General features: G+C 45.6%; 1 protein-coding gene across 1 annotated transcript in view; it reads left to right on the top strand.

Moving 5' to 3' along the window:
• The window catches only part of ACSS1 (acyl-CoA synthetase short chain family member 1), an 83491-nt gene that overhangs the window by 26892 nt on the left and 42232 nt on the right, over positions 1-14367 (top strand). The window contains exons 3-4 of the mRNA XM_067532938.1: positions 10641-10840; positions 12196-12371. Of these exons, the coding sequence (XP_067389039.1) occupies positions 10641-10840; positions 12196-12371 (376 nt within the window). The remainder of the gene's footprint in view (positions 1-10640; positions 10841-12195; positions 12372-14367) is intronic.

The raw sequence follows: 14367 nt of genomic DNA, 5'->3' as shown, positions 1-14367 counted from the left end.
GTGCTGACTTCAAGGAGCTTATGATCACTGTTTGAAAGCATCCTTATTATTTTGTCACTTGCTTCATACATCCAGATGGTTTCTCTTTCCTTCCTTCTGCATGAGAACACGTTACATGTTGTTTGATTGGCCAATAGAGTGTTAGGCTTCCCTATAAACCCACTGTGTTGCAGCTGAGACCTTGTTAGTTCCTCCAAGATTGTTCATTCTCCTCTGGTTCTGGTGGTTTGTTTTAGATCCCGCCGGGCTTTCACCTAGCATCCAAAGAATGTACCCACAACACCCTGCATTGTCAGTTACCTCCCTTGCAGTGTAAAAGTTTTGATGTAAAACTCCATCCCCACCCGCTCCATCCCTTTTTGCCCTTCCATCTCTTCTATAAATATTGTATCCATCTGTACGGACATTTCAGTTACGAGAATCATCCCGCCAGGTTCTGTTATGGCCACTTGCTTATAACCTTCATAATTTATCTTCACTTTGGGTAGTTCTTGTTAGGTTCTTCTTCGAGTGCTTGCTCATGTCCATTCTGATTTAGGTGTGTGTGCGCACCACATGCACATGTAGTGGTATCCTTAGGGCTGGCTCTAGCGCCCTCTGCAGCGGCGCACGTATGCGCTTGTATATATAGCGCTGCCGGCCCCCCTCCCCAGTTCCTTCTCCACCTGTGACAGGGTTGTAACAACTCTCTTGCTCTCTCAAGTCTCCATTTTTCCTAGTGAATCTAGCTATTTCTAGCTATTGTTAGTATATATAGTTTTTAAAAGTTGGTTGGTTAGTTCATTAGTTGTAGGTTTACTAGTTAGAATGTTCCCAGGGTAGGGGCATGCCCTGGTCCCCGGGGTATAAACCCTGCGTTTTATTCAAGCAGCCTGTGTCACCGAGTGACCCCCATCAGAGCTCTTTAAGGTTCTTGGGGGAAGCTCACGTCTCTGAGAAATGTAAGATCTGTAAGAGCTTTCACCCAAGAACTAAGAAGAACCGGGACATTAGACTTAAGGCTCTTCTGATGGAGGCAGCGCTCAGACCGGCATCGGAGCCGCGATCAGACTTGGGATTGAGTACTGCAGCGTTGACAAGAAGCGCTCCTCCGGAGTCGGAGTTGACCTGGCACTGCTCAGCATCCCTGGTGCCGAAGAAGCGCCAAAAGAAGGTGCATTCAGGGAAGGAGTGTTTGCCGGCACCAAAGCTGGCTAAGAAAAGTTCAGGGAAGCCAGAATCAGCCCGGAAGGGGTGTCCACCTGTGTGGGCATCGAGCCTGGTACCCACACTGCCGCCATCTCCGGGGAGTGGCAGAAGCCCATGTCACCTATTGGTCCCCTCCACATCTGAGGCATTCCAGGCAATGAAGGACCTATTGGCCATGCCGGTGCCACCTATCCCACGAGAGGATAGGCCCCTGCACCGAGGAGTGGACGCTCTGGCAGGGGTCCCTTAAAAGGGATGTTAGTGACTACATAACCGCCCCGCCCCTGTCAACTGGTCACCGCTCGCCAGTCTCATGGCACTCATCGGGTTCTCAGCACCAGTCTCCAGAACCGCGCTGAGAGAGATTGGGTTCATGCCTCTGGTCTCCGGATGCTAGGCGCTGATCCCCAGAGCACTGGCACTGATCCGCTGAGTGTTGGCGTCAATCTTTGGAGCCCTGCAGTTCACCGAGCCTGCGTCGTCAGGAATCGCTAGCATGCAGCAGGTCACCAGAGCCCCGGCACCACTCAAGTCCTTACAGAAAACCGAAGGTCAAGACATGGTCAAGACATAGCCAGTGCTCCGGCCACTCCTCCCCAACACCAACACTAGTTCGGGATGCTGTTGGATCTATTGGCGGCTCGTCTTTGGTTTCTGCCATTGTGCCCAGATCTCATCTCCCAGGAAAGGGGTCAGTTACTTCACCATGATCTAGCCTCCCTGCATCTGATGGCGTGGATGCTTCATGGCTGAACAGGGAAAAGCGTCACTGTTCGGCCCAGGTCCACAGAATACTGTTGGAAAGTAGGAAGCCTTCCACCAGGGCATCCTACCTAGCAAAATGGAGGTGCTTCGCCTCCTATCAGGTGATCCTGGACTATTTACTTTATTTGAAACAGGAAGACTTATTTTTTTTGTCTGTCAAAGTTCATCTGGCAGCGATATTGGCTTTTCACCCACCGATACAGGGCAGATAGTTTTTTCCCCATGCAATGGCAGCTAGATTCCTTAAAGGGCTGGAAAGGCTCTTCCCTCTGATTAGAGAGCCAGTTCCCCAGTGGGACTTAAATGTTGTTCTGTCCCGACCCACTGCTCTGCCTTTTGAACCGTTGGCCTCCTGCTCACTCATGCACTCGTCCTGGAAGGTGGCCTTCTTCTTCGAGTGCTTGCTCATGTCGATTCCAAGTAGCTGTGCGCATGCTGTGTGCACAGTTTGCTGGAAAGTTTTCCCTCAGAAGTACCTGCAGGGTTGGCTCTGGTGCCCCCTTCAGTCGCACTGCTATGGCGCTCTATATAGGGGTCTGCTGACCCCCCGCCTCCTCAGTTCCTTCTTACCGCCCCTGACGGTTGCTGGAAGGTTGCTGCTCTTGCCTAGCAAGTGCTTCCCTCATGTCTTGTTACTTAAGTACCTGTAAATAGTTTTACTATTTCATTTAGATAGTTGTAGTTAATTAGTGCAGTTAAGTTAAGTACCCTATTTAGCAGGTTGTTAGCCTCTCCTTCCCTCCGGGACACGGTATGCCTAGCTTTAAGTCCTGTGGGTCTTGCTTGAAGCCTGTGCCAAGGGATGACCTGCACTTGGCCTGTCTGAAGTGCCTCGGGGAGTCTCATCTAAAAGAGAAGTGCAAGATCTGCAGAAGTTTCAAGCCTAGGACCCAAAAGGAACGAAGCCAATGCGTAAAGTTCCTACTAATGGAGGCTGCCCTTCGGCCTGCAGAGCGAAGAGCAGGCTCACTGGTGTCGGGGAGGAGTGCCCCGGCCTCTACGAAACAGCCGGCGGCAAGAAAGGAAACGGCACTGAATGAGCCTCGGCACCGGCAGACATCCCTGGCACCGAAGGAGCTGCGGCACAGACAAACCTCCTTGGCATCGAGGGGCCCAGCATGGTTTGAGAAGCGGCACCACTCCCATTCCCTGCAGCCGCAGAAGAGGAGCAGGGACAGAGGGTGCTCTCCAACACCTAAGTCCAAGCCTGCGGAGGCTACCAGGTTGTGACCCTTGCCGGGACACCTGAGCCCCCAGCCCTCGACCTGGGTACTGTTGACTCCGGGCCAGAGAAAAGCATCATCGAGTCTGGTACCGGTGGACTCCCCGCATGAGGAGAAGGAGGAGGAGGATGATATCCAGCTTCCCTCCACTCCAGAGACATTTGAGGTGGCCAAAGAGCTTATCGAGGAGACGGCTCCTCCACTACCATCTAATCGCTCTTGGGAGCATGACACGGCACCGAAGAGACCTGCGGTGCCATCCCTGGGCAAACTGGCCATGATGGCTAGGTCGAGATCCCCCCGGCACCGCCCCCCCATGGTCGCCGAGGAGCAAGCGACTCTCATCTGACTCCGAGGCAGAGTCATGCCTCACGGAGGAGCCGGCACCGTAGCAGGCAGTGTGGATGGGAGACACAACCCTTTGGGGTACCCTGGGCCCCTCAGTGGCAGATGCTATCTCAATGGCCGTTTTGGACACTTTGAGTGTACAACCAGGCTCAAGGGTCCCTCTCAGTGATATCTCACTCGATGGCTTTGGGCACAAGAGACCAGCCCTCCCACTCAGTGGCAAGTGCCTCGTGCATTGCCATGGAAAGCCAACATTGCACATGATCCCAGGTGGTGTTCCAGTTTCAGGTAAACCAGGATATTTTCCTTCCAGTCTTCTACCTGAAGCCGCATGCTAACAGTCGGGAATGTAGACTGCATTCCCTGGACATCAGGAGGGCACTGGCCTTCTATATAGAGAGAACCAAACCATTCAGAAAGACCAACCAGCTTTTAATGGCGCTGGCAGAAAGGATGAAGGTTCTTCTGGTCTTTTCCCAAAGAGTTTCTTCATGGATTACCAGGACCTGTTATGACTTGGTGAAAGTGCAAGCTCCTAAGCTTACGACCCATTCGACGAGAGCCCAGGCCTCATCAGCAGTCTATCTGGCCCAAGTCCCAATTCAGGACATCTGTAGAGCAGACACGTGGTCCACCATCCATACTTTCGCTGCTCATTATGCGATCACTCGACAAGCCAGAGATAACGCTGCATTCGGTCTGTAGTTCTCTGAGCTCCGACCCCACCGCCTTGGTCTGACTGGGGAATCACCTACTTCGAATTGACATAAGCAAGCACTCTAAGAAGAAAAGACGGTTATTTACCTGTAACTACAACAAGAGTTCTGTAGCACTTTAAAGACTAACAAATTTAATTTCTGCAGGCATAAGCTTTCGTGGGTTGTAACCCACTTTGTCAGATGTAAGGAATAGAAATCACATAGGAGGCATATATATACATATGACAATTACTGATCACACAATCTCACCTCCTAATCAATGGTTGTGAATAGGCCTCAACTACTCTAACTGAATGGACTTTGCTTTTATCCACCTTCCCCATTGTTGTTACTTACCCTTGAATATGTATATATATGCCTCCTATGTGATTTCTATTCCTTACATCTGACAAAGTGGGTTACAACCCATGAAACCTTATGCCTGCAGAAATTAAATTTGTTAGTCTTTAAAGTGCTACAGAACTCTCGTTGTTTTTCTGTATACAGACTAACACGGCTACCCCTCTGGAACTTACCTGTAACTGATATTCTTCGAGATGTGTTGTTCATGTCCATTCCAAGACCACCCTCCGACCCCTTTGTCTGAGTTCCAGAAAGAAGGAACTGAGTGGGAGGGGAGCTGGCAGCACTATATATACAAGCGCATATGCATGCCGCTGCAGAGGGTGCTTGAGCCGGCCCTACGGATACCACTAGGGGAAAAATTTCTGACACTGGTGCATGTGGCGCGTACACACATCTAAATCAGAATGGACATGAGCAACACATCTCAAAGAACAACAGTTACAAGGTAAGTAACAGTTCTTTCCTGTGCTCCTTTTGTGTGGAGATGAGAAAAGCAGCTCTGGGGTAAATGCCCATTTCCCACAGATGCCTCTTTTCTCTCCAGGTCTGTTATGATGGAGTTCTGTTCTGCACAGCTTGATGGAGCAGGTTGATGCTGCCAGAAAGAAGAGTGAGAGAGTCTAAAAAATAGTCACTTTCCCCAGCTTCTCTTTCCTTCAAGTCCTTTGGGAATTACAGGGCTTAAAACAGCATACGTTATTCCCCTTTGATGGTTTTTCAGTCCCACAGAGTATGTCTGCTTGTGGGAGGAGGCAGGTGCTCTGTAGCCCAGATGGGAAACAGAAGACTTGCAGAAGTAGCTTCCTGCTAGTCTTCCTTGTAGCTTCCTGCTGCCACACCTTTTAATAGGCATCTATCCTTCCAGGCTCTTCCATCAGGGACTCCATGTCCAAGAAGGGACAGCGTGACAGTGGATTAGCAGCTGTGGGTCTGTCCACCTCTTCTGTACTTTTAAGGTGCAAAGGGGAATGTAAAGTTAACTGGTCAATGGAATAAAGAGCCTAAGGTTATGTAACTGTTCCTTAGTGCTTATTGACTCATTCAAGTTCAGTCATTTAGCAAATAAAAACTCCCCATCAGTCATGAGAGTCCCTATATATTGTTACAAATGCTGTTCCTGAGAGCTAAATTAATAAACATTTAAACAATTGGAATATAACTTCTGAATCAGAGCTTTTTGGCAATCTATTCAGGAAAGCAGGTAACCTACTAAAAGACAGATATATTTTCATTCTCATTGTTCATTGTTGTTAAGTGGTTGTCCTCTTGCTTGTTCACAACCATTTGCTTGGGGCTCATTTCCTCCTGTACTGCCCAGCTGATCAGCAAAACCAATTTCTGTTTGTTTTGCTAAATTTTGTTTGATTTATTATCAGAGTGTAAAAAAGTTCTTTCTGAACTGTACCAGGAAGCCTGATGTTCTGACATTTTGACTTAGTGTTAAAGTAACAGTAATTTGTGCCATGAGTCCTGATGATCATGTTTGTTTAAAAATTACATTGAAATGAGGACTCTGAAGCCAAATGATTGGAATAAATGAACTGTACAATTGTTGCATTCTGTGACCGCAGGGGCCCACCTGCACACAGCACTGTCTGTAGGCCTATATAGCTCTCATTTCTATGAGGCCTTTCTGTGTAAAGCATCATAAAGTGGATCAGATTATTTATTCCCATTATGTGATGTTTTAGAACAAAAAGTAATAAAGAACATGGGAACTCATTGCAAGGAAGTTGATGAGGTTTAGCAAGAACATATCAAGATTAAGCAAAAAAAAAAAAAAAAAAAGGTTGGACATTTATAAGGATAACAAGAATAGCCTGAGTTAGAAGACGTGTTGCTAACAAAAATCTTGGAAAGGATATTAAATGTTGTGCTTTCAGACTTAAGCTAACTATTATTAGCTATCTCTAGCTATTAGAGATCAGGATGAGACCTAATGTAGGGGGCAGATTACCCCTCATCTGCTGTTCTATGCTATTATATTGACCACTTTTACAAGATTGGGATACATTTTGTACAAAGTATGCCTTGTGAGGTATCATTTGAAAATTCATAATCTGCTGAACATTATTGTCCTGGTAAAATATGTGTATCAACATGGTATGTGACATTATAAGATTCTGCTTTGTAGCACTGTTAGAACAAGCTCCAAGGTTAAGAAAATTAGGCCCAAGCCAGTTTTTCAGAGACAAAGGCACACTGGTGCTCCAGCCAGACATGAAAGAGCTATCACATGCTTAAGCAGCCATTCTCCGGGAAGGTGTGAATGAGAAATTTACATTTCATCACGGGAACGGTTCAACCTTCATGTCCACAAGAGACTACTTGTCACCTGCATCCCATCTGGGGCTAATCCTCAAAGAGGGGAGCATGGTCTAAGAATAAGAACTGGATTAAAGGAAGGGGTCCCAGGATGGTAGGAGACCCCGTCTGTGACATTTACTGCGGCATGTGGTGAGAAAAAAACTTTGCTTTTACATTCACTTAGCTTGTGAAGTAAGGTGTTAGCTGGCATTTTACTCTTTTATTTTCTTTTGTAACCGGTCCTGACTTGTATGCATCATCACTTGTACCCACTTAAAATCTATCTTTCTGTAATTAATAAACTTATTTTACTGTTTTATCTTAACCGGTGTGTTTGGCTTAAAGTGTGTGAGGAATTCCATGTGGGATAACAAGGCTTTGATGAAATGATGGTCTTTCTGTGAGCTTGCATTGTTCAGTAGTGTGCTGGACAGTACAAGATGCACACTTCTGGGGGGACAAGACTAGGGCCAAGAATTTGCAGATGTCACCCTGTCTGTACTGCAGGAGTGACTGGTCAGGGTGCTCATGTATTTAGCTGGGGGTGAATTTGCAGGCTAATGGTTGTGTGAGCAGGCCAGGAATGGATGTTCTTACAGCAAAGCAGTGTAAAAACCACTCCAGGCTAGGGAATTAAGGGGACACAGCTGTCAATGATCCAGATTATACTCTGGCCAGCTATTATTAGCTATCTCTAGCTATTAGAGATCAGGATGAAGCGTAATGTAAGGGGCAGGTTACCTCACATCTGCCTACTGCAGGGTTCTTGCACCTTCCTTTGAAGCCTGTGGTGCTGGCCACTGTCAGAGACAGAATACTAGCCTAGATGGCCCCCAGGGCCCATCCTAAGTTTCTGCATTCCTATGTTCCTAGAATATTCTGTCCAGTTAAAATTGTAGGGGGAATCCAGGAGTACAGAGTCTAATTGCCCATTTTGGATTTGAGGCTAATTTTCCTGTTTCTTGGATGAAATGTCATGGGATTTTATCCTGTCTCCCCCTTTTCCCTCTGTATGCCTACAACTCATCCACCCTCTTCCATGCAGATGGAGGCTGTAACTTAAAATATTGGGGGACCACGCTGTTTACAACCTCAGGGGATTCCTCTTGTAATGAACATCCAGCACGGTGCTAGAAATGCTGTGCTACCAGGAGTGCTGTGCATGGCTGAGGCTCGCACTACACTTGAAAGTTATACAGGCACACCGATGTCAGTTGGGGTGTGAAACCTGACCAGCTGAGCCACGCTAATATGACCCTATGTAGATGCAGCTATATTGCAAAAGGCTGCGTCCGTCAGTGCAGCTCATGTCCTTTGGGGAGGTGACGTTCCTCCCTTCCATTGGTGTCAGCTGCATCTGCACTATTGGGCTCTGCTGCCATAGTCTCTGTAGTACAGACATACCCTGTGTAAGGTTGGGTTGTTAATTCATAGTGAAGTGTGGTTGGGTAGAGGTGTTGCTGGCAAGTGGAAGAGTGGCAAGGGAGAGTAGGACAGAATCAGTTTTCCTTTTTAATGGTTGGATGTAAAATATCTTGAGCTTCTGGCAAAAAAAAAAAACTTGAAACCATCCCTGGACCTAATGTGGTGATAGGGGATGCTGTGCTGCAGAGATGGGTATGGGTGAGTTACCAGAGGGTACTTTCTTGTCTGAGTCAGTACTACCCCCAAGGTACCAGTGTGATGCTAGGGGAGATCAGATATTTTAATCTCACAGACGCCAATATCCAAAGAATTTCAGAACGTAGTTTTCCTCATATGTAACCTTCTTACCCTGCCCCATGGCTGTTGTTTCCTGAGCTGAAATGGCATCAGTAGCTTCAAGCCCCAACTGCCTTCAGGGGGTCTCAGAACTTTTCCTAGCCCTATGGCTACTGGCTCATGCTAGCTCCTTTATCAATACTGGAGCAATCTGGGTTTCTCTTGCAGTTCTTCAATCCAAGCATTAACCTTTCTTAGACCTATTTTGTTTGTGAAACATGACAATATTTTGGCCCAAGGTGTGGCTGTTCTGGTCTGTTCTCCACAGTACAGATGCCAATGGAAATGTACAAGAAATTGCAGTCTGTGAAGCGTGCAGTGCTGTCTGTTTTGTGTATTAGAGGAACATTTTTGCCATTGACCCAACGTGTGACATGGGCAGGCAGTGTGAATAGTGCATTTGTGCTTGTTCTGAGTGCTTTTGGGTTTCTTCCCACAAGGAGGTGGATTGTGCTTTTGTTTTTGTGACAGTGAAGCCCTGTAATACCATACCAAATAATGTCAGACCATTGTGAAACTACATTGTAAGGAGCATAGGTATTTATAGACTGTAATTAAATCACCCCTTAGTCTTCTCTTTGTTAAGCTAAATAGATGGATCTCTTTGATTCTATCAGTACAGGCATGTTCTCTAATCCTTTAATCATTTTCATGGCTCTTCTCTGAACCATCTCCAGTTTATCAATATATTATCCTATACAGACAGAGGAGTTATTTTTGTTGCAATTCAGTCTCTGCCTCCAAGTGATTTTGAAAGGTACACACATTCCATTGTCTCTTAATGCAGTTTGGATGCTTAGGACCGTATACTTGATCTGCATATGCAGCTCCCATTGACTTTATCACCAGTACAGATGCACACCTGGATTAAAGACAGTATACAATAACAGCTTCTCTGATGAAAGCATGTCTAATAAACTTCATGGAAGGGATGCTGTGCACTCTCTAGAGAGATGGAGGCAGAGTGAAACACTAGTTCTGGGGGTGGCCTTTCCTAAATTGCATGGCCAGGTGTTCTGCATCTGCAGAAAATGGAAGATGTTTGTGAGAATAGCAGATGTGAGTGGGGACTAAAGTTAGCTGTTTGGAAAACCCTTGATTATTTTTAAATTGTTATCTTACCCAGGTGGTGACTTGAATTGAGAAATGACTAGGCAGCTTGGAACAGTGAGCTGGCATAGGCCACGATTCCTATATTAACGTATTAGCTTGATTAAAAATCCAGTAGCCTGATGTGCAGGAGGTCAAACTAGATGATCATGATGGTCCCTTCTGGCCTGAAAGTCTATACGTCGAAATGTGTTACCCTATCGTTAAAGAGAATCTGTGTCCATATTCACTCTGTGACCACATGACCAATCAATTTCTTGCCTCCACATATCTCTGAACAGCCTCCTCTGAGATATTTTGTGGCTGCCTCCTCAGCTTCTCTTCTAAGTGCAGCATTGATTACTTGCAGGTGTTGATTTTTGGCTAGGAGATGGGAGATTGCACTATTTACATCTGATATAAAGGTGATACAGATCCGGGCATAGACTGAGAACTGCTGGCATTTCAGCCGGGGCTGTCTCACCGGTTCCCCAACAGCTTCTACACTGCAAGGCAAGATGTGGCATACCTCTCCTAGTGTCCAAGACCAGTGAAGCCAGCCAGGGACCCTGGGGACATACTCAGTTGGGTTGCTAGCCTGTGTTGAAGTCCATGTCACCACCTTTATGACTGTTACCTGGGCTAGCTGGGGATAAAGTTAGCTCGGGTATACCTACCCATGATACAGTCACATCTTCATGTGCGGCATAGCCATCCCCAGAGAAGTTTGAACCTTGTGGGAGCGTTGAAGGTGGATGAGCAGTTGCCCATCATGACCCTCTGGGTTCAGGCTCATACCCTTGTTCTGTGTAGACCTACGTCTTTCATTGTGAGTAAATGGATGTAAAGCAGCTTGCAGGTGAAAATGACACAAAAATCTTTTTCTGTGCTGCAGGGAACTTCTGGACATAACCTGCCGTCTTGCCAACACACTGAAGAAATATGGAGTACAAAAAGGGGACAGGGTTGCAATCTATATGCCTGTGACTCCGCTGGCGGTGGCTGCCATGTTGGCTTGTGCCAGAATTGGTGCTGTTCACACAGTGGTCTTTGCTGGATTCAGTGCAGAATCTTTAGCTGGGAGGATCATTGACTGTAAGTAGTGTTAAAAGATGAACAAACATATTAGGAAAGTGCTTTGCTCCTTGAAGGATTGATCCTTTGATCCAGATTCAACATTCAACTTTCAAAGAAAGGCACACACAGAATATGGCTGGCTTATTCCCACCTTGCTGGGCAATTCAGTTCTCTCCTTAGCAAAGTATCAGAGTACTGTCACAGCATCGGCTGCCTATGCTTTCGAGGCATGAACTGCTGTAGGTTTAATAAACTTTTAAAATCTCTGTAACATTCAATTAATTTTAAATTGCTGTCAAATAATGTTTAAACCATAGGGAAAACTAGGACCTCTCGCAGGGAGGCTGGTTATGTTCTCTTACAGTGAAGTGACCATTTCCTAGTGCATTCTTGTGGAATGCTAACTCTGCAGTGTATAATTATTTATTTGTATTCCTGAAGTGCCTGAAGGCCCCCGTTATGGATCGGGGCCCGATTGTGCTAGTCACTGTACAAACATATAGAGACAGTTGCTATCTCAAAGAGCTTCTGTGTAGTTAGACAAAGCAGCGATAGACAACACAGAACCAAAGAATCAAAAGGCAGAGGTCTGTCTTATTACATTAGGTACTGCTGTTATTACAAATACGCCTTTTAAAAAGTCATCTTTCTGCATGGCTAGCATGAGGAATTAAATCTGGCAGGGGGTGTTTGAATGGAAGGTAATATAGGTGGGGCATGTAAGGGTTTTAGCTTCTCTCTTATTTCTGGTAATTAGTGTAGGAGTTATGGATCAACATTCTTTTATTTTACAGCTGTACATCTGCTACGTAAATAACATAGCAAGAAATGTGTTGCAATCTGAAGTGCTATGTTGAAGTGTTGCAGTTGTATTATGGCTCCCAGGAAAATCTAGAAATCTTGAAAACCCAGCATGAGCTAACTAGGTGCTAGAAATCCACTGGCAGCTCTTTAAAAAAAACCCAAAGGACACTGAATTTACTTGGGATCAGGGTTCAGAGGAAGGTGTGAAGGGGCTGTAACATCTGTTCCATAGAAAAGATAGGAGAGTTTGTGGAAGAAGATGGTGTTTACTCACTAAGGGTCTGATCCAATATGTACTAACATCAGTGAAAAGACTCACTGATTTTAGTAGGCATCAAATCAGACCCTAATTCTTCTCCTGTACCTTAGAGATTGGAAAGGCCACTCACTGAAGGCAGGATCAGGATTACAGGGAGTGTTTGCCAGTGATTTTGGCTGTGGCTGTCTGATAGTATTTCTGAATAGCAGCACCACTGTAATGTGCTTACTTAACATTCCCATGACTAGTGACACAGGATGTGTGCAGTGAAAAACAAACTGATAGGTCTGCAAAATCTCTCTCTTGTTAGCTGGATGCAAAGCTGTCATTACCTACAACCAGGGAGTCAGGGGAGGACGAGTCATAGAGCTGAAGAAGACTGTGGATGAAGCTGTAAAGAACTGCCCAAGTGTCAAGCATGTCTTCGTGGCTCAGAGAACAGACAGCAAAGTCCATATGGGTAATCGTGATATTCCTCTTGAAGAAGTACGTTGACTTCGTTAAATGTAGCCCTTTTATCGAGGTATTTCCAAGTGATGTTTTGTATCTCAGCAGAGGGTGCCCCCTACCCTATAATAATCAGGGCCACATGCCAATTATCAAACATGTTTTCAGGGAAAGTCAGAGGGAGAGCTAGAATATAAATGATTAAAATGACTGTTTAAGGGCTCTCCAGCGGAACTAAGTAGAAAGTACAGTCAGCTTAACCTAGAACGGACACACTTGTAAATGACCCAGGTTATTTCATATTGGCCTTTGGTGCTATGTAGTCTCTGTGCATTGTACTAACAAGGAAGATCTATATAGTCTGTGTATTCTCATTTTATAAAAGTGGTAGATTAAAAAAATTTGAAGCAAGTATATATTTTCTTTTCCCTCCTTTTAGGATTTTAAACCTAAATGTTTTTACTCTGATCTGATTGCTACAAATGTAGACTGCTGGCTTCAGTCTGTTCTCTCTGGCCCATGTCACAGAGGGTATGTCTACATGGGGATTAAAACCCCATGGCTGGCCTGGATCAGCTGACTTGGGCTCTGGGGCTGAAAAAATTGCTGTGTAGACATTTGGGCTCAGGCTGGAGGGTCCCGGAGCCTGAGCCCAAACATCTACACAGCAATTCTGAGCCCTGTGAGCCTGAGTCAGCTGACCCGAGGCAGCCACGGCCATCCCACTGGGCTTTTATCCCCTGTAGATGTACCCTCAGTTACCTCAATCCTCAGTCATCAATTTTACTTACTCCAGGCCTCCCTTGTCTTAACTCTCCCTTGTCTTAACTCTCCTCCCCAGATCAGAGTAAGGGTTATGGCACCCTTCCCCTAGACTGTGAATAAAGTGGTGTTACTTACATTGTCAGCAGCTTCTGCTGCCTGTACAATGCCTTGCATTTACACACAATAGGTGTCCTAGATGTTTTACAGGCACTGACTGTACTGGTTAATTACAGTGACCAGGACATGGTCATTAGTTGAGGGAACCAGACCAGACCACAGCAGATTCTCCCCAGTGTGGACAGGAACCTTCAAATGTTGCAGCTGCATCAGTTCAGAAGATTGCCCTTTGAATTCCATCCCACAGGAGACTGCACTGCCTGGTGCTTGGAAATTACCGCCAATCCTCTCTCCTTGCAACGGTGCTAAGCACTAAGGAGTCGGTGCTAAGCACTAAGGAGTCAGTGCTTCAGGAGTCCCAGAATATATCGATACTACTATAGTTGTAGCCAGGCTGTGTTTGGACATGCCAGCATGGTTCTGTCAATCCTTGTAGAATGTCATTTATCTTCCAAAGCTGGACGTACTGTATTGCACTGCAAGAATGAACAAGGCACAGGAAAGGTCTCAATATATTGAAAGGACAGCGTAATTGTCCCATTTCCACTGAGAATGATTGTTTGGGAATATTTACAGTCTATACAGCCTGGGGAAGAAAGGAAAGATCATTAAAATGTGTTTTAAATGGTACCTCTGGGAACGTGCAGCTTGACGCAGAATAGCTGAGTTTGCCAGGAGCAATAAACAAAGTACTTGTCACATTTGCCACTGGAAATTACTACTTTGCAGCTAAAAACTATTCAGGAATGAAAATACATGTACTGGGCCAAGTATATTCCAGTTAAATAGGAGGCACAGCTAGACAGTTAATAATAAACACTAAATAGAACAGTTTCTGACCAACAAAGCAGGCTTATCTTAGTCCATGAAGCATGTGTAAACTGGTGCAATGATGTCTTCCTGAGTCTGCAAATAACCTGAAACAATAGTTCTGAGATATGTGAACAGCCCCAGGCATCAGTTGTATGTTAACCCTGAAGCCTAACAGCAATATAATTGTCAACATTGCTAACTCCTTCGTTGTTGATCATTTTAGTAGAAACATTCAGCTAATATGTTTATCCCACAATCCCAAACTTTCTTCCATGCAATCCCAGGTGCCCAAAGTCCTAACTGTTCCTTTTTCTAGTAGATGCCAAAAACTTATAGCTTC

The sequence above is a fragment of the Emydura macquarii genome, unplaced genomic scaffold (genome assembly GCF_026122565.2).
Source record: "Emydura macquarii macquarii isolate MOO-44397 ecotype Brisbane River unplaced genomic scaffold, CSIRO-AGI_Emac_v2 contig_3305, whole genome shotgun sequence".
NCBI classification, from domain to species: Eukaryota; Metazoa; Chordata; order Testudines; family Chelidae; genus Emydura; species Emydura macquarii.
This window is presented reverse-complemented; position numbering and strand designations above follow the sequence as displayed.